Here is a 19,603-nt window from a genome sequence, read left to right as displayed (position 1 = left end):
GTCATACCCAGGAGAGGGTAGGCCCAGGTGCAAGCAGGATCAGGATAGGGCAAAACCAAGAGAGGGCAGGCGCACGTGTGGCAGGCCCAAGTGAGTGCAGGCTCAGGTCAGTGCAACCCCAGGAGAGTTTAGGCCCAGGTAAGGGCAGGCCCAGGAGAGAGCAGGACTAGGTGAGGGCAGGCCAAGGTGAGGGCAGGCCCAGGAGAGGGCAGGACCAGGTGAGGGCAGGCCCAGCAGAGGGCAGGACTAGGTGAGGGCAGGCCAAGGTGAGGGCAGGCCCAGGAGAGGGCCTGCCCTGACCTGGTCCTGCACTCTCGTGGGCCTGATCTCTTGTTCCTGCCTTACCCTGGGCCTGCCCTAACATTGTCCTGACTTCTCCTGGGTCTGCCCTCTCCTGGGCCTGTGCTCACATGAGCCTGCCCTCTTCTAGTCCTGCCCCCTCCTGGACCTGCCTTCACCTGGACCTGCCCTCTACTGGTTCTGCCCTCTCTTGGGACTACCCTCACTGGGTCCTGCTCTCTCCTGGGCCTGCCCTCTCCTGGTCCTGTGCTCTCATGGGCCTGACAGTTCCTGGTCCTGCCCTCTCCTGGGCCTGACCTCACCTGTCCCGCCCTCACCTGGTCCTGCCTGCTCCTGGGCCTGCCCTCTCCTGGTCCTGCCATCTCTGGTCCTGCCCTCTCATCCTCTGATGCTAGTGAATCAAACCATCTAATGGATACTTTCCATTAGAGTTACTGTGGCGTTCCCTGTCTGTGTGAGCAGTTACCAGAATCCAGCAGTACTAGCTTCCCCACCCCTCCTCCTCCCCCACGTGGGAGCAAAGAATTATACAGCCCTGGAAGTTCTCCCAGGCCAACTGTCAGCCGGGCCAACTGTCAACCTCCCCACGGGACGTCTGCCTCTGCCCAAGGAGAAACGTTCCCTCTGGAGGTCTGGGTTGCGGATGCCCCGTTGGCCCCCACGCCCGAGCCTCGCAGGCTTTTCGGTTGGAGCTCGAAGAGCAGGCCGCTCTGCGCCAGTGGGAGCCGCGCCCGCGCCCCGCCCGCCCTGCGCGGACCGACGTGAGCCATGACCCCGCCCCAGCCGGCCCGGGGAGCGCCATGCAGGAAAACCTAGCGGAAGTGGAGCCCAAGGCCTCGCAGGCTGAGCCTGCCGAGGTCCACAAGCCCTTGCAGGCCAGGGAAGCTGGGGAAGAAAACACAGGCTTGAGGACCGTTCCAGCCAGCCAGGCAGAATTACAAGAAAAGGAAAGCAACCTGTCTCACACCTCGCCCTCCAGTACCAAGAAGGTACAAGAACAACAGAAAGAGAGTTTGGAGGGGCTTTGCGGCTTAGGCTGTGTGGTTATTCCCCGCTGTCCGTGTTTTAACAACGTCAGCTTCTTCCTAGTTTTTTTCTGCATCTTGGTCATCTCTCAAGGTAAGCCTGAGGTGGGGGCTGGGTAGAGGAGAGGCTTTGTTGGGGGCGAAGGGGGGCGCCAGGGGTCTGCCTACGTGGGGGAGGGGGGAAGGGGCTAGGTGTGTGTGTGGAGAACCGTGTGGGGGCCCGGCTTGATGTCGCTGCACTCCCCAGCGTTGTCGAGGTATGTCCGGAATCAAAGCAGGTTAAACGGCCGCTCCCTTGGGTATGGGCTCCGGTCACAGCTTCACCTCATCAGGCACCTGACTGAGGCAATCCCACCTCACAGTGTGAGTGAAAGGGGCCTGGCCTCCAGATAGCCAGATGCAGAGAGCGTACTGTTGAGTCATTTAACCTGTGTTTGGTCACCAACCCTGAGACATTCAGTCACTCAAGGCTGAATCAGCTGGGGGATTAAAAAAGTTGAAAACAGTGTCTGTGACCACCAGGTTGTTTCTGCTTCTGCCCAGAACTTTGAGACACACTGGCCAAGGTACTTCCTGCCTGGATCTTGTTTCCTTATGTGTGAGCTGAGGAGGTGGAGTGGGACCTCAGTCTATATCAGAGAACCCAACTAGAAGGTGTACCTTTGCCCACAGTTTGAAGAAGAATGTGAATTCGAATGCTTTTAAAGGCGGGGGCGTATATTCTTTACTTGGCCACAGCCCTCACCAGTCCTATTAAACCTAGATTCTTTACAAACCGGTTTACACTAATGGTACTGGAGTTTGCCAGACATGATCTCTTTCTGCTCTAAATTTCTTTGTCTAAATAACTTAAGTAAAAAGGCTATATGTAATAAGAACTATATGAGAGGAACAAATAAATGGTCATTATTTGACTTGAGAAATCATCAAAGAAGTTTCTTTGAGAAAGAAGCTTTTGAATCGTGCCTTGATAAGTGGGTACAGTGATAACTGGGAATGTAGTTGCATGTTTATTGAATAAGGAAATGAAAAACATTGAGATACAGGAAAGCCCTTTTTCAGAATGGTTAGTGATGAGTTTGGCTTGGATAAGAGTTTCACCTAACCACCGAAAACGGCAATTAAATTTATTTTATTCATTGTGTCTCCCCAGGACCTAATATAGTGACTGAGGCAGAAAAGACAATAAATTTGTATTAAATACATAAATGAGTAAAAAAAAAAAAAAGGAAAAGACAAATTGTGGCCACATTATGAAGGTCTTTAAATACCAGACTGAGTTTTGACGGGATACTAAAAGGCGTTTACTTACCATTAATGTACTAGGTTAGTAAGTCAGGTGCTTTACAGGCATTGTCCCCTTACTAGGTGGGTGGGTAATGTGGAGCCAGTAAAGGTTTTTAATAAGCAGTTGCAGTGAATGGTTTTTAGCTCCCCTACTTGTTAACTGACTTCATACAGATCATTAGCACAGTTTGGGTATAATATTGAGTCTTACTTTCATAAATATGGTATATCGCTTCACTTATCTATTTATCAAATAATCTATTTATTGTTTATTGTTACATTTTAAACAGTTTTGAAACAATTTCAAAAGCACTGAATGGGTTCAAAAGTAATACAAAGAATTCCTGCCTCCCTTTCACCCAGATTCTCCAGTTGTTTATACTTTACCACATTTGTTCCTTCACCTTTTCTGTCCTATACATATAGACTTTTTCAGACATGGGGGCCCATTACTGCTCAATACTCTAGTGTGTATCTTCCCAAAGTGAGGACACTCTCCTACATAATCAGCCCGCCCAGTCAGGAATCCCAGTGTGACACTGCCATCACTTTATGATTGGTGGCCCCACTCACATGTTGCCAACTGTCTCAGCATTGTCTCCTTTTCCTTTTCGGTACAAAATTCAGTCCAGGAACACACGTCACATTTAGTTGTCTTGTTTTAGACTTCTTTAATCTGCAGCAGTTCCTCATTTTTTCCCACTTCTTATGTCCATGTAAGTTTTAACGTATATGGGTCCTTCATTCTGTATGTTGAACTTCAATATGGGTTTTTTTTAATCATTTCTTATGACCAGACTCAGGCGGTGCCTGCCTGCCTCCCTCTCTCCCTCTCCCCACAGATCTGCCTTTTCTTGTCTTTCCATTTTCTTGTGTCTTCTTGAAGTGTTCTTTTGTTGAAGTCCAGTTTATTAATTTTTAATTGTTCATTCTTTTTGTTTTCTATCAAAGAAAGTATTGCTTAACTCAGTGTCATTAAGATTTTCTTTGTTGTCTTTTAGAAGTTTTATGGTTTAGCTCTTATGTTTACATCTCTGACCCATTTTGAATGGATTTTTTTGTGTATGGAAAGGGTCAAGATTCATTTTTTCCATATAGAAACTATTCTAGCATGATATATCAAACAGACTGTCTTTTAACACATTGCATTACCTTGGCACTTTTGCTGAAATTCTGATCTCTCTCTGAGTCTATTTCTAGCTTCTCTATCCTGTTCTGTTGACCTAATATGTCTAATTGATGCAAATACTGTATTGCATTGATTACTCTGGTTTTATTGTATGTTTTGGAATCAGATATTTTTCTGACTTTGTTCTTTTTGAAGGTTGTTTTGGCTATTCTAGATACTTTGCCTTTCCACATTAATTTTAGAATCAATTTGTTGAATTCTGTTAAAAAAAAGCTTACTGGGATTTTAATTGGGGATTCTTTGATTCTATACGTTTGGAGAAAATTGACATTTTAACAATATTAAATGTTCTGATGCCTGACTATGATATATCTACTTACTTACTTAGGTCTTCTATCCTGCAAGTTTGGTAAATTAACTTACTAGTTTTAGAAGTCTTGTGGCAGATTTCTTAGGATTTTTAACTACATGATCATGTAATCTTGAATTAGGACATTTTTACTTCTTTCTTCCCAATCTGTATGCTTTTTATTTCTTTTTCTTGCTTTGTTGCACTCTCTGGGACATCCAGTACAATGCTGAAGAGAAGTTTTGAAAAGAGATGTTCATTTATTTTTCCTGTTTTTAGGTAGAAATCATTTAGCGTTTCACAATTAAATATGTTAACTGCAGATTTTCTGTAGATGACCTTTATCAGTTTGCAGATGTTTCCTTTTATTCTTAGTTGGTTAGGAATTTTCATCAGTGGTGTTGAATTTTATCAAGTGTTTTTTTCCATTAGCTATTGAGACCATCATATGTTTCTCTTTTATTTATTTTATTAACATTATATATTGTGTTTTTTGATTTTTGGATGTTTAACCAACCTTGCATTCTGGGGATAAACCTTTGTTATTGGCCTATTATCTTTTTTATATATTGCTGGATTCAATTTGCCGAAATTTTGCAAAGAATTTTTTTTAATGAGAAGGCTGGTCTATAGTTTACTTGGAATGCTTTTGTCTGTATTCAGTATCAGGTTGTACTGGCCTCATTGATTAATTGGGATGTGTTCCTTTCTTCTTTTTTCTGAAAGAGTTTATGTAGGGTTGGATGCCAATACAAACTCTTTCAGAATCCATTTGTCAATTTATTGCCTCTGTGTATCAGTATCAGTATCAGTATCAGTTTATTGCCTTTTTGCTCCAAACTCATCCTTTTTGCCTGCTCTGTGAAAATGGACCTAAGCCCTTTAGATATTTTTCTTTGCCAGCTGTCACAATCTTTTTTAAATTTATTGAAGTATAGTCAGTTTACAATGTTGTGTCAATTTCTGGTGTACAGCATAACAGTTCAGTAATACATATACATATATATTTATCTTCATATTGTTTTTCATTATAGGTTACTATAAATTATTGAATATAGTACCCTGTGCTATACAGTATAAACATATTGTTTATTTATTTTCTATATAGTAGTTAGTATCTGCAAATCTCAAACTTTCAATTTATCCCTTCCCACCTTCCCACCCTTTTCCCCCCTGGTAACCATAAGTTTGTTTTCTATATTCTGTGAGTCTGTTTCTGTTTTGTAAATAAGCTCATTTGTCTTTTTTTTAGATTCCACATGCAAGTGATATCATATGGTATTTTTCTTTTTCTGGCTTACTTCAATTAGAATGTCAATCTCCAGGTCCATCTGTGTTGCTGCAAATATTCTTTTTTATGGCTGAGTAGTATTCCACTGTATAAATTTACCACAACTTCTTTATCTAGTCATCTGTCGATGGACATTTAGGTTTTTTCCATGTCTTGGCTGCTAAGAACATTGGGGTGCATGTAGGTTAATAATTCTTTATATCAAACTTTTCCTGTTCAAATTACTATGTGGTTTCTCTCTTTTGATTGGATCAACACTTTTATGAAATTGATATCAACAGTAGCCCAGAAGATATATTTATAAAGAATGGAATTTTAGGATTGGTTTTATTATGCCTTTAATTTGAGCTCTTTGATCAGATCGGTAGTAGTTCTTGGCATGTAGTGGCATCATAATTAATCAAGCTAACACCTGTGCTTGGTTGGGATGACCTTTCAAATGAAGCACATACCTTGAAAGCCAAGTGGATGCTGTACTTTATGTTATGGTGGTAATGATGTCCATAAGGACTCTGGTGTTCAATGGAGTCTTTTGTGTCTCCTTAAGCAGTTATGAAGAGAAAATGACAAACTTTGATTTGTTAACTCTCAGCTCAGGTCATGGTCTGAGTATTCAAGGGCTCCTATCAAAGCCCTAAAAGAAACTGCCATTTATTTTAACCATACAGCAGATATTTCTGGAAATCAAACACAAAATGTAAATGTTTGGACTCATGGTAACTCTATTTTTAGTTTTTTAAGGAACTTCCATACTGGTCTCCATAGTGGCTGCACCAAATTACATTCCCACCAACAGTGTAGGAGGGTTCCTTTTTCTCCACACTTTCTCCAGCATTTATTTGTAGACTTTGAAGATTGCCATTATCACTGGTGTGAGGTGATACTTCATTGGAGTGTTGATTTGCATTTCTCTGATAATTAGAGATATTGAGCATCTTTTCATGTGCGCATTGGCCACGTGGATGTCTTCATTGGAGAAATATCTATTTAGATATTTTGCCCATTTTTGATGGGTTGTATGTTCTTTTTGATATTGAGCTGTATGAGCTGTGTGTATATTTTACAAATTAATCCCTTGTCAGTCACACCATTTGCAAATATTTTCTCCCATTCTGTATATTGTCTTTTCATTTTGTTTATGGCTGCCTTTGTTGTGCAAAAGCTTTTAAGTTTAATTAGGTCCCATTTGGGTTTTTTTGTTTTTATTTCCATTACTCTAAAAGATAGATCCAAAAAAATATTTCTGTGATTTATGTCAAAGAATGTTCTGCCTATGTTTTCCTCTAGTATCCTTAGAGTATCTGGTCTTACATTTAGGTCTTTAATCTGTTTTGAGTTTATTTTTATGTATGATATTAGAGAATGTTATAATTTCATTCCTTTACATTTCATTCCTGTCCAGTTTTCCCAGCACTACTTATTGAAGAGACTGTCTTTAGTCCATCATATTTCTTGCCTCCTTTGTTGTAGATTAATTGACCATAAGTGTGTGGGTTTATTTCTGGGCTTTCTATCCTATTCCATTGATCTATATGTCTGTTTTTATTCCAGTACCATAGTGTTTTGATTATTGTGGCTTTGTAGTATAGCCTAAAGTCAGGAAGCGTGATTTCTCCAGCTCTGTTCTTTTTTTCTCAAGAAAAAACTAAAAATAGAGTTATGATATGATCCATCAATCCCACTTCTGGGTATATATCTGGGGAAAAAAACCCTTAATTCAAAAAGATACATGCACCCCAATGTTCACGGTAGCACTATTTACAATAGCCAAGACACGGAGCCACCTAAATCTCCACTGACAGATGAAGGGATAAAGAAGATGCAGTGTGTATATAAAATGGAATATTAGCCAGGGAAAGGAATGAAATAACGCCATTTGCAGCAACATGGATGGACCTAGAGATTACCATATTAAATGAAGTAAATCAGATAAGAGAAGTCGAATATCATATGTTATTGCTTATGTGTGGAATCTAAAAAAATGAAGCAAATGAACTTATTTACAAAATAGAAATGAACTCACAGACAGAAAAGAAATTCATGGTTACCAAAGGGGAAAGAGTGGGGGAGGGATAGGTTAGGAGTTTGGGATTAACATATACACACTCCTATATATAAAATCGATCACCAAAAATGGCTTACTCTATATCACTGGGAACTATATTTAATATCTTATAATTACCTATAATGGAAAATAATCTGAAAAAGAAGATATATATGTGTGTGTGTGTATATATATATATATACACACACACACATAATTGAATCACTTTGCTGTACACTTGAAACTAACACAACATTGTAAATCAACTATACATCAATTAAAAAATAAAAGGAGCAAAATATATAAATGTATGGACTAATGAATTATAATGACAAATTAAAAATTTTGTCAGGTTTGCTCTGTGTCTTCCCTTCTTTTATTTATCCAAGATGGGTTGTTAATTTTTCAGTCTGAACAGTTTTGTTACATGTTAGGAAATAGGTGACTTCTAAGTTCCTTACATGTGGAAATAGAAATGTCTGTAAGTTTTTGTGTGGGTACTTATTTTCATTTCTCTGAAGTTTATACCTAGGAGTTGTATTGCTGGGTCATACTGTAACTCTAATTAAATTTGTAAGTATTTTGTAGGTTCTCCATATAGGTACTTCATCAGATTGAAGAAGTTGACTTTTATTCGTAGTTCATTGAGTGTTTTTGTTATGGAAAGATACTGGATTTTATTAAATGCTTTTTCTGCATTTTGATGTTTATGTGGCTTTTGTTCTTATATTAGTATACTGAATTACAATGACTCATTTTCATATAATAGAATGAAATTAAGGAGGTCTGTGGCTTTACACACTTAAATTTGGTGAAACACTCAAAATAATCATAATTGGGGACAACTTACTTGAATTTTTTCTTATAAAGTATTTGTCAAAGAAAGATTCTCTGAATGAAGTATTTTAGCCAAAATACATCAGTACAAAAATAAAACTGAAGACATTATTTAGTAGTGTTTTCTCTAAGTTTATTAGATACTTACATACTTGTAGAGAGTGTTTTCTCAATTAAAATACTATGATCTGCAGTGAAGAGTCATTTGGAGACCTTAACAACTTTAGATTTATTAACTGCTATATTGCTGATCCCTAAGACCTCACTCAGACTGAATGATTCACTAGAAGGACTTGGAAGAAGGTGTTACGTTCATGGTTATGATTTATTACAGTGAAAAGATGCAGATTGAAATTAGCAATGGGAAAAGGCACACGAGACAAAGTCCAGAAGAAACCAGGCCAAGCTTCTGTGTGTCTTGAAGTCAGGCCTTTTTTGAGCACTCAGGCCTGCTGAGACAATTCTTTACTGCAAAACTATAAAAAGCAACTTTAATGAATTGCAGTTAATTTTATAAGAACAAATAAGATCATATTAAAAATATATTCTTCAGAAGAAAAATGAATAACGTTTCATTAGAGGTAAGTATGGTAAGAGGTTGGTTAAACTGTATGGGTGTATAGCAGGTATAATACTCCTTCATTTTGTAAATATCATCATATATTATACAAAGATATTTGAAAAGTTTTTGACTGAAATTTTAGCTTTATCAGTGTAATAAAACTAATTTGTCTATAAATTATAAAAATCGTATTTTTTATGTAGTATTCCATACCAGGCTTTGAACTAGGAAAAATACAAGCAAATCATCCCTCAGAGATGGGAATCTGGAATTGGTTTTCTGACCTCATTAAGCTTGAAAACAATGAAAAAAGCAATGTTTGTGCCTGTGGAAAATGGTACACTGGAAATTAATGGCATGTAGTGACAAAAGAGTTATTTAAAATGTTGCCTGGTATAAAGGTCTTATTAGAGGCAAGACTTGGGAGACTAGTAGCTTCTGCAATTGACTCCTGTGGTGGAACTTTTGACCACAAAGATTGTGGTCAATGCTTCTCATTGTCCTGAACAATTTACAGGAAGAAAATGAGAAATTTAGGACATAATTAGAAAATGTATGAGCTTCTCTGATGGTTCTGTGAGAGTCTTACCACTTTTAGCCACATACTACATATTTGGAACAGTACCAACTCTAATTCACAGTTGTAAAATTACAACATAAGTTAAATTCATAAATTCACAAGATCACTTATCTGAGAGTTGGGGCATTGATTGGAGAGGAGTGGAACCTTGAGAAATGGGACAAAGGCATTTGAGTGGAATTCAGTAAATCTGACAACCATAAATCCTAAAATTCTAAACCTCATTTTCCAATAGGAGCAGCTACTTTTCCTTTGTCTGAAAAAAAAGCAATTCCTTGTTTGGAGCCACTGAATTTGCTTCTTCTGAGTTAAGGGAATGAGGATTGCCCCCATGGCTGACTTTACCACTCCTTATTGCTAGACTCATACTGGAATTAGATGCCAGCCTCTCCCAGAATGACTAACAAAAAATCTGTCCTGGAGATAATATCTTATCTTATACACCAAAAATTTGCCTGTGACTTCAGCATTGTCTTTAGGGACCAATTGGTATGGTGTGTGCAGAGCTACATGTTCTCAAATGAAGGAAAAATTTCTTCATTTACACCTCCCATTACTAAGAAAGAACATAATTTTTTATGAACTTGTGGTTTTTTTGAAGGCAAAAGTATGCTGTAGTATAATTCTATATATAGCATTAAAGCCCTGAAAAACAGAGGGAAAAGGAAATCCTCCCACTGGGCAAGACTAATATTAAAGAGTTGATATTGCCTAGATACTATGCTGCCATTGCTTACTGGTTTGGCTGTTTGATAACTAGGAAAGGGTTGGGTAAGTATTAGGTCTCTCTGAATAGGCAAAGTTATCCTATGTGAATGTTCACCAAAGAAATCTATTGCAGAGGAACTTCTCAGTAACAAGGTAGACAGATAATCATTTTGTGATTTTTTTAACTTTTTTTCATTGAGTTATAGTCATTTTATAATGTGTCAAATTCCAATGTAAAGCACAACTTTTCAGTTATGCATGAACATATATTCATTGTCACATTTTTTTTTTTTTTTGCTGTGAGCTACCACAAGATCTTGTATATATATCCCTGTGTTATACAGTATAATCTTGTTTATCTATTCTGCATATGTCTGCCAGTATCTACAAATTTTGAAATCCCGGTCTGTCCCTTCCCACCCCCTGCTCCCTTGGCAACCACAAGTTTGTATTCTATGTCTATGAGTCTGTTTCTGTTTTGTATTTGTTCTTTTTTTTTTTTAGATTCCACATATGAGCAATCTCATATAGTATTTTTCTTTCTCTTTCTGGCTTACTTCACTTAGAATGACAGTCTCCAGGGACATTTATGTTGCTGCAAATGGTGTTATGTTGTCATTTTATGGCTGTATAGTATTCCACTGTATAAATATACTACATCTTCTTTATCCAGTCATCAGTTGATGGACATTTAGGCTGTTTCCATGTCTTGCCTATTGTAAATAATGCTCCTATGAACATTGGGGTGCAGGTGTCTTTTTGAAGTAGAGTTCCTTCTGGATATATGCCCAGGAGCGGGATTCCTGGGTCATATGATAAGTCTGTTCCTAGTCTTTTCAGGAATCTCCACACTGTTTTCCACAGTGGCTGCACCAAACTGCATTCCCACCAGCAGTGTAGGAGGATTCCCTTTTCTCTACAGCCTCTCCAGTATTTGTTATTTGTGGACTTTTGAATGATGGCCATTCTAACTGGTGTCATTGTAGTTTTGATTTGCATTTCTCTGATAATTAGTGATATTGAGCATTTTTTCATGTGCCTGTTGATCATTTGTATGTCTTCCTTGGAGAATTGCTTGTTTAGGTCTTCTGCCCATTTTTGGATTGGGTTGTTTGTTTTTTTCTTATTAATTCATATGAGCTGCTTATATATTCTGGAGATCAAGCTTTTGTCGGTTTCATCATTTGCAAAAGTTTTCTCCCATTCAGTAGGTTATCATTTTGTTTTACTTATGGTTTCCTTTGCTGTGCAGAAGCTTGTAAGTTTAATTAGGTCACATTTGTTTATTCTTGCTTTTATTTCTTTTGTGTGGGTAGACTGCCCTAGGAGAACATTTTTGAGATGTATGTGACATAATGTTTTGCTTATATTTTCTTCTGGGATGTTATTGTATCTTGTCTTATGTTTAAGTCTTTGATCCATTTTGAGTTTATTTTTGTGTATGGTGTAAGGGAGTGTTCTAATTTCATTGATTTACATGCTGCTGTCCAGTTTTTCCAACACCATTTGCTGAAGAGACTGTCTTTATTCCATTGTATATTTTTGCCTCTTTTGTCGAAGATTAGTTGACCAAAAGTTTGTGGGTTCATTTCTGGGCTCTCTATTCTGTTCCATTGGTCCATACGTATGTTTTTGTACCAATACCATGCTGTCTTGATTACTACTGTAGCTCTGTAGTATTGTCTGAAGTCTGGGAGAGTTATTCCTCCAGCCTCTTTCTTTTTCTTCAGTAATGTTTTGGCAATTCTAGGTCTTTTGTGGTTCCATATAAATTTTATTATGATTTGTTCTAGTTCTGTGAAATATGTCCTGGATAATTTGATAGAGATTGCATTAAATCTGTAGATTACCTTGTGCAGTATGACCATTTTAACAGTACTGATTCTTCCATTCCAGGAGCACAGGATATCTTTCCATTTTTTAAAGTCTTCTTTAATTTCCTTCATCAATGATTTATAGTTTTCCGTGTATAAGTCTTTCACCTCGTTGGTTAGATCATCTTGTGATTATTAATCAGCCTCTTTCCTTTGCCATTGTTTGTCTTGTTCAATGGACTTGTATTTATAGTGACAATTGCATCAAGGATGAAGTTGTAGGAGAACTGAATGCAAGGATTTATCTTCACCAGCACTGATCTGGCTATTGCATTTCTGAGTACCTGAATGGCCAGTGGGAAAATTGCAATACAATCCAGGAAATAACTCCATCCTCTAATGAAACCAACCAGCTACCTGGAGGCAGGTTGATTATGTTATCTACTTCTATTACAGAGTGGGAGATAATCTCTTCTCACTGAAATAGATATTTATTGTAGATCTAGGTTCTTTTATCACCATGGTTCTGCCAGAACAACTGTAATTGGACTTAATAAATGCCTTATACACCATCCTGATCATTTTGCTTTTAATGAAGGAACTCATTTTACAGCAAAAGAAGTACATCAGAAAGTTCATATTCATGGAATTCACTGGTCTTACTACATAGCTCAGTAACCAGAAACTCTTGGCCTTACTGGTAATTATAATGTCCTATTGAAGACTCAGATGAGGCTTCAGCTAGGAGACAACAATCAAAAGTTTGGGCACTGTTCTGTAGGGTGGAGGCATATGCTTTATGATTGCAACCTATGTATGTTATCTGAGATAAAGGGGAAGAAGAGAGGGTGAATAATGGAATAAGGAAGTTAATAAATATTGACTGTGGTCTCATAACCACTTAGAAGAATAACTAGCAGCTGGCATTTTTCTTGTTTGTTTTATGTGTACACACACACAAACATATACATTTTGTGTGTGTGTGTATTTCAGTTTTTAATTTTTTCTCTTTCCCTTACTATTTTATAGTGCTGTGGAAGATAACTGTACAAATTTGGTTATATAATATTCCTGAATTAGAAGGGGAGTTAATACCCTAACCCCAGAGATAGACACATGACAAATGATACTCTACATTGTTTAAGGATGAATACATTGTCAAAAAAAAGTGTTAAAATGGTTTAGAAATTGTAAACTTCAGATGTAGGGTATGGGTTATGGAGTGAGAAAGAAGAATGCATTTGAGAAGTACATGTTGGGCTTCAACTTTTTCAACATTTTATTTCCTATTCTAGATGGGAGATAAGATTAGATTGTTATTTATTCTTTTTTATTGAAGTATAGTTGATTTACACTGTTGTGCTAGTTTCTGATGTACAGCATAGTGATTCGGTCATACATATATACACACATACTCTTTTTCATTATAAGTTATGATAATATATTGAATATAGTTCCCTGTGCTATACATTAGGACCTTGTTTATCTATTTTATATGTAGTAGTTTGTATCTGCTAATCCCAAACTCATAATTTATCCCTCTTTATCCCTCCCCCGACCTTCTTCTTTGGTAAGCATAAGTTTGTTTTCTATATCTGTGAGTCCATTTCTGTTTTGTAAATAAGGTCATTTGTTTCATTTTTTTTTTAGATTCCACATGTGATATCATGTGATATTTTGATATTTATCTTTCTCTGTCTGACTTACTTCACTTAGTATGATAATCTCTAGGTCCATCCTTGTTGCTGCAAATGGCATTACTTCATTATTTTTAATGGCTGAGTAGTATGTATATACACACCCCACATATTCTTTATCCAGTCATCCGTCAATTAACGTTTAGGTTGCTTCCATGTCTTGGCTGTTGTAAATAGTGCTGCTGTGAACATTGGGGTGCATGTATGTTTTCAAATTGGAGTTTTCTCCAGATATATGCCCAGGAGTGGGATTGCTGAATTATGGTAAGTCTATTTTTAGTTTTTTAAGTAATCTCCAAACTATTTTCCATGGGGGCTGTACCAAATTACATTCCTACCAACAACATAGAAGGGTTCCATTTTCTCCACACCCTCTCTAGCATTTTTCGTTTGTGGACTTTTTAAAGATGGCCATTCTGACTAGTGTAAGGTGATACCTCATTGTAGTTTTGATTTGCATTTCTCTAATAATTAGCGATATTGCGCATTTTTTCTTGTGCCTATTGGCCATCTGTATGTCTTCCTTGGAGAAGTGTCTGTTCAGGCCTTCTGCCCTTTTTTGATTGGGTTGTTTGATTTTTTGTTATTGAGTTGTATGAGCTGTTTGTATATTTTGAAAGTTAAGCCCTTTTGATTGCATCATTTGAAAATATTTTCTCCCAGTCTTTTCATTTTGTGTGTAGTTTCCTTTGCTGTGCAACAGGCTATACATTTTAACTGAAACATAATACATTAAAATATAGGATCAGTACAGTGAGATGATTAAAAAGAGCATATTTTTCAGTAAATTACTCATAAATATAATTTTAAATTAATTAAAAAATTCAAGTAGCAAATATTTCATAGAGATTAAGACCTATTAGTGTTTTAGAAAAGGAATTATGTGCTTATAGATCTCAAACATTCAGAATAACGTAAAATAAACTTAAATCGTTGTAAATTGTTCATTTTTTAATGATTTACTTTGTCTTTGTAAAAATAATTTTATGCATATTATTGCTTTCTTCTTTTCTTTTCACATTTTAGGTATTGTGTTTGGTCTTGTAAATCTGAGCAGCAACAGTTTTCAGGATAATCATCTGACAACCATTGGGAGTCTTGTGTTGTCATTGAGTTACGATATTTCATTTTGCCTGGTAGTTGTGTTTATAGCATACTGCGGAGGGAAAGGAAACATACCAAGATGGATTGCAGTTTCTTCCTTTTTAGTAGGATTTGGATCACTTTTATTTGCTTTTCCATACCTTAGTGGTAGAAATTATCAAATGAATGTAGTAACTGAAGGTAAGATTTTAAAAGCTACTATTGATACATCAAATCATTATTAGCTTAAACCATTGGCTCTAGAAACTTAAAATAGACTGATACTTATCTGTCTGTATACTCATTCATCTATGTCTATTTATATGATCAAATTTATTAAGCTGATTAATGGTAGCTCCCTAATAGCACACATGCCATTCTCTCATCTTACTGTGATCATCTACCTATTCATCTAAGAGATGGGCCTAGGAAGAAGAAATAATATTTTGGGATAGTTATTTTGTGAAATTGCTTTTCTTTTTATCAATTTTCATATATATTATAAATATTTTGAGTGCTTTGGTAATTCCTTATGTCTTCCACAAGATAATTTAATTGATCCCTTTATTTGACCTGAACACACATATTCACAAGTACAAAAGACAAACAAAAACAAACTTACACACATACAAAAAAGTCACAATTTTTCTAGCTACTTCTGTCATTTCAAAATGGGTGCTGCACTTTGACATAGGACTTTTAATCTAAAAAGATTGGTGGTTTCTTTGCTTTCTTCATTTTTTTTCAATTTATTCCACAATTTTTTACTATTCCCAGTAGGTAAAGGCTATTTGAAGTTTCATAGCACTGTTTCTGACACTTTTGTGATGGGTACTTTCTTGTTGTATATAGGTTTATAAAAATATGGGAATGCATTTACTTATTTTGAAAACTTTAAACTGGGCTTTAGCAAGACATGATGGAAAAAGAATAAGGATGTCTCGTGTGTGTGTATGTGTGGAAGCATGCTTATGATGTTTAAAAGTGTGTTTGTAATGTGTGTTTATGCTTTGTATTTACAACAAAAATTAAAATATTTCACATTAAGTTCAATAATTTATGTAATATAACTAAACTATGTATTACATATTTCATATGATAAATATATAACATGATACATATCATATAGACTTATGAAGTAATTAATATTTACTTATATTCATAATATATTTATAAACTATAAATATGTAGAATAAGTATATTTATTAATTTGTAAAACATATTTGTGATGTATTTATTATATTTATAGAATGGACTGCTAATTGAATTAGAAGTTGGCTTATGGAAGGATAGGAATGGAGAATACTTTACTCCTATTCTTCCCTTAACCCTGTTCCAGCCAGAAAGGGTGAAAAGTTAGAATCACTGCTTGAGTCATTAAAAATGCTGCTTGATGAGTAATGGGAGTACTCCTTTCTTTGTGTCTTCTTTATATTATCTAGATTCTATATATTTTATTTTCTGCTTGTGATTAGAAATCTGCAGTTCATTTGACAACACCTATTCAGTGTATTTACTGGGAACCCTCTACTTGGGAATAGAAGGTTAGAAATGAAGTAAATAGTTTTTGCAAGTAGAAGTGCTCATTTCATACACCTAACTATGCAGCTATTTTACTTATTTTCTTTAAAAGTTTAGTTCTTACATAACTAAATTTCTACTTTGTGTCCATACTCAGTTTATGTAAGTTTTTTTTTGAATTTCTATATTTTCTTCCTGTATCCCTTTTTTTTTTTGAGATCCTTCTCTTACTGTTTTCTGCTATCTTTCCTATTCTGTTCTCTATGTTCCTAGTTACCTGCTAGCCTCGTCTCCCCATGTGACTTGTTTGACCCTCTATGGAACAGCCTATTTACCACCACCTCCCACTCCATTTTTCTGTCCACTCTACCCCATCACAGTTTTTTGTACTCAGCTCGTGTGCCTCAGCTAACATGTAGAAATCATACTCTACCAAATCCTTGAGAAGTTAAAACTAATTTTCTCCACTAGTTTATGAAAACAGTTCTGTCACTCTCTGATCTTTAGTTTCTGGATCTTGACATATATTTGAACACCCAGCATATCCATGGTTGAAGTGATATGAAAGAGAGCAGGAGTTTACAGGTGTTAAGATAACAGTGAGAGAAGAAAGGAGATGAAGGGAACATTGGTATAGTGAAAAGTAGCATGATCAATGGATTATAGGTCTTGGTGGGTTTTAAGGATTGTTGAAATTGGGTTATTAGGCGAAGTTAACCCAAAAGATAAATATAGTTTGAGTGTAGGCAGCTTGAAATTGCAATTAAGAAAGGTTTGTAGTTACTGTTTCTGAAAGTTTAAGTCAGTAGCTTAGGTCAGTGGAGTACAAGTACATGGAAGGAGAGGAGTTCAAGGAACTAAGAGGATAGGGTGTTGGAAATGTCACATTGATATTGCTATCATCCCAAGTTAATATGTCTATGTAAAACTGAATCATCAATGTTTTGAATCACAATTCTGGAGACTTCTTCCTATTTGATATGGAATCAAGTATCGTTCCGTATGGATACAGAGTCAGCTGAAAATTTCTATTGGTGTCCTATTTTGCAATCTATACCTTTACCAGTTTTCCACAATAATATTTTAAGAGCATTTGTTAAATTCCAATTAAAATAGATACAGTCAGAATGATCTAATAGCATTGCCTGGATCTATCAATCTGATAACAAATACAATTCCAACAAACATTTATTTACTATTGTTCTACAGCCATGTGAATTTTTTTTAAAAAGCTGTGAAATAGACTGTCACCTAAAGGAATTTAAAATCTAGTATATAACCATATGACAAGTAGAGAGAAGTTTTTATTGTATAATGGCTTGTCCTTATGAACTTATATTCTAGAAGTCAGTGGGTCTAAAATGGGAAACTGGTAACAGAAAGTTAATGTGAAAATTGCAGAAGAAATGGATCTAGAACTAAACTCAGAAGGTAATCTTTAATAATTCAGATATTAAAACATCGGAAATACTTTTACCCCAGGGTCAAAACTCAGGGGTACCAGATGCCAAATTTAAGAGGCATATGTGTGTGTGTATGTGTATGTATACCTGTGTACACATAAGTGTGTGATAAGCGTATAATCATGCATACACATTTATATTTGGTTTATAGTATGTGCATCTTTCCTTGTATTCCGGCAAATGTTCTTTTATCATTGCTTTTTGTCTTAAAACATGATGATTGATTATAGAACTACTACATTCAATATAAATGAAATGTTAACTAAAATAAAAACATAATGTTGGAAATAGCTTGTAAAAGGTAAAGCACATCATAAAAGATACTGTATGTTTGTCATGTGTTTAACTTTTGACTCATTTAACAAAATATAATTAACTTTTCAAAAGATATTTGCAAAGAAGTGAAGATTGTCAATGATTGCAAGAAAACTTCATTATCATTCCTATCAAAAGACATGATTTTCTTCATCCTTGGGCAGAGTGTGCAGGGAATAGCAGGAGTACCTCTTCGTGTCCTTGGAGTAGTCTTTATTTATAACAGCGTTGCCGCATACTCAGCTGGTATTTATCTAGGCAAGTTTTTTCCCCTTCTCGTATGATTTATATATATTTTCATCATATCAAACTGTATAGGCTGCAGTTCATTTTTCTAGGGAAAAAAATCTCAAGTTACCAGATTAAGTTGCTTGAGTAGATTGTATGTTTATGTATGTTTAAACTTCGGGAATGTAGTGGGATGTTGCTGCCATCATGTCAAAAAGGGGCAAAAACATTGTTTTATGCCCCTTTAGAGCCAGATTCTATGTGGTGCTGAAATAATCATTACTGCACTAAGCTCTTTACGTACATTAGCTTACTTAATCATTCTGGGGAGGTTTGATATTTTTGAAGTTAGTGAAAACATAATCTTGTTCATTCTATCAAAGAAGGGAGTGATATGCTATTTAATTAATTAACAACAGTGTAGTATCCTCTGTTTACAGTGTTTTATGCTAGAGTATCATACAGTAAGTAACCCTAGGGTATATCTCAGAATAATAAGTGCCTCTTTATATTACACTAGCTTCTTGTCCTGATAAATCTCCTGTTTATACAGGTTTATCTAACCATCACTTTTGAAAAAACAATTTTAAAGTTGTTTTTACATGCTTATTGTGAAGGTGAGTGAAAAGTAAATAGCATTTTTGCATCAAAATAATCATTTTTCCACCATAGGTAAGGAAAGTCATATCAATAAAGTAGATGACATTCATATTTATGTTTGCTTTTAGAAAAAAAAATTTGCAGTGATTCATTAGTGTTGGCTCATGGTGGCAACAAATGTGATTGTTTTACTTTTGGTTCTACTGAATGGCAATTAAAACACACATCTGTACACTGCAGAGAGTAGCTTGCTTCATTGCCACCTCTTGCCTCCTTGACAACTGAGGTGAAGGATGCAAAGGCAATATCTATGTTAAAGTATTGTTTTGCTTTAGCGCTACGATTTAAAGTGAAATAGGATCTGTTGAATTTATATGAATATAAATATATTTATATCACATTAATATGTAGATTAAATAAGTATACTGAATTATGAAGTTAACTGTATTTCTCTAATACATGCACTGAGTAATATGTATAATGATTAATTTTATGTGTCAGCTTGGCTGGTTATGGCAACCAGTTGTTTGGTCAAACACCATTGTAGATGTTTCTATGATATTGTTTAGATGTGACTAATATTTATTATCACTAGACTTTGAGTCAAGCAGTTTAACTCTTCATAATATGGGTGAGACTCATCCAATCGATGGAAGCCTTTCAGGACAGACTGAGGTTTCCCAAAGAAGCAATTCTGTCTCCAAAGTGCAATTTAGAAACTACCTGAGTTTTCCCATTCTGCTAGCCTGCCCTGTGGATGTAAGACTGTA

The 19,603-nt window shown here is 36.1% G+C and overlaps 1 protein-coding gene across 1 annotated transcript in view; it reads left to right on the top strand.

The window, feature by feature from the left end:
• Nucleotides 1-633: 633 nt before the first annotated feature.
• Nucleotides 634-19,603, top strand: part of SLCO6A1 (solute carrier organic anion transporter family member 6A1) — a 76,138-nt gene continuing 57,168 nt past the window's right edge. The window contains exons 1-3 of the mRNA XM_074354909.1: nucleotides 634-1,419; nucleotides 14,650-14,907; nucleotides 18,078-18,263. Of these exons, the coding sequence (XP_074211010.1) occupies nucleotides 1,101-1,419; nucleotides 14,650-14,907; nucleotides 18,078-18,263 (763 nt within the window). The 5' untranslated portion in view covers nucleotides 634-1,100. The remainder of the gene's footprint in view (nucleotides 1,420-14,649; nucleotides 14,908-18,077; nucleotides 18,264-19,603) is intronic.

This window comes from Camelus bactrianus, chromosome 3, assembly GCF_048773025.1.
Source record: "Camelus bactrianus isolate YW-2024 breed Bactrian camel chromosome 3, ASM4877302v1, whole genome shotgun sequence".
NCBI lineage: Eukaryota > Metazoa > Chordata > Mammalia > Artiodactyla > Camelidae > Camelus > Camelus bactrianus.
The sequence above is the reverse complement of the archived record's forward strand: the minus strand, read 5'-3'. Positions and strand labels throughout refer to the sequence as shown.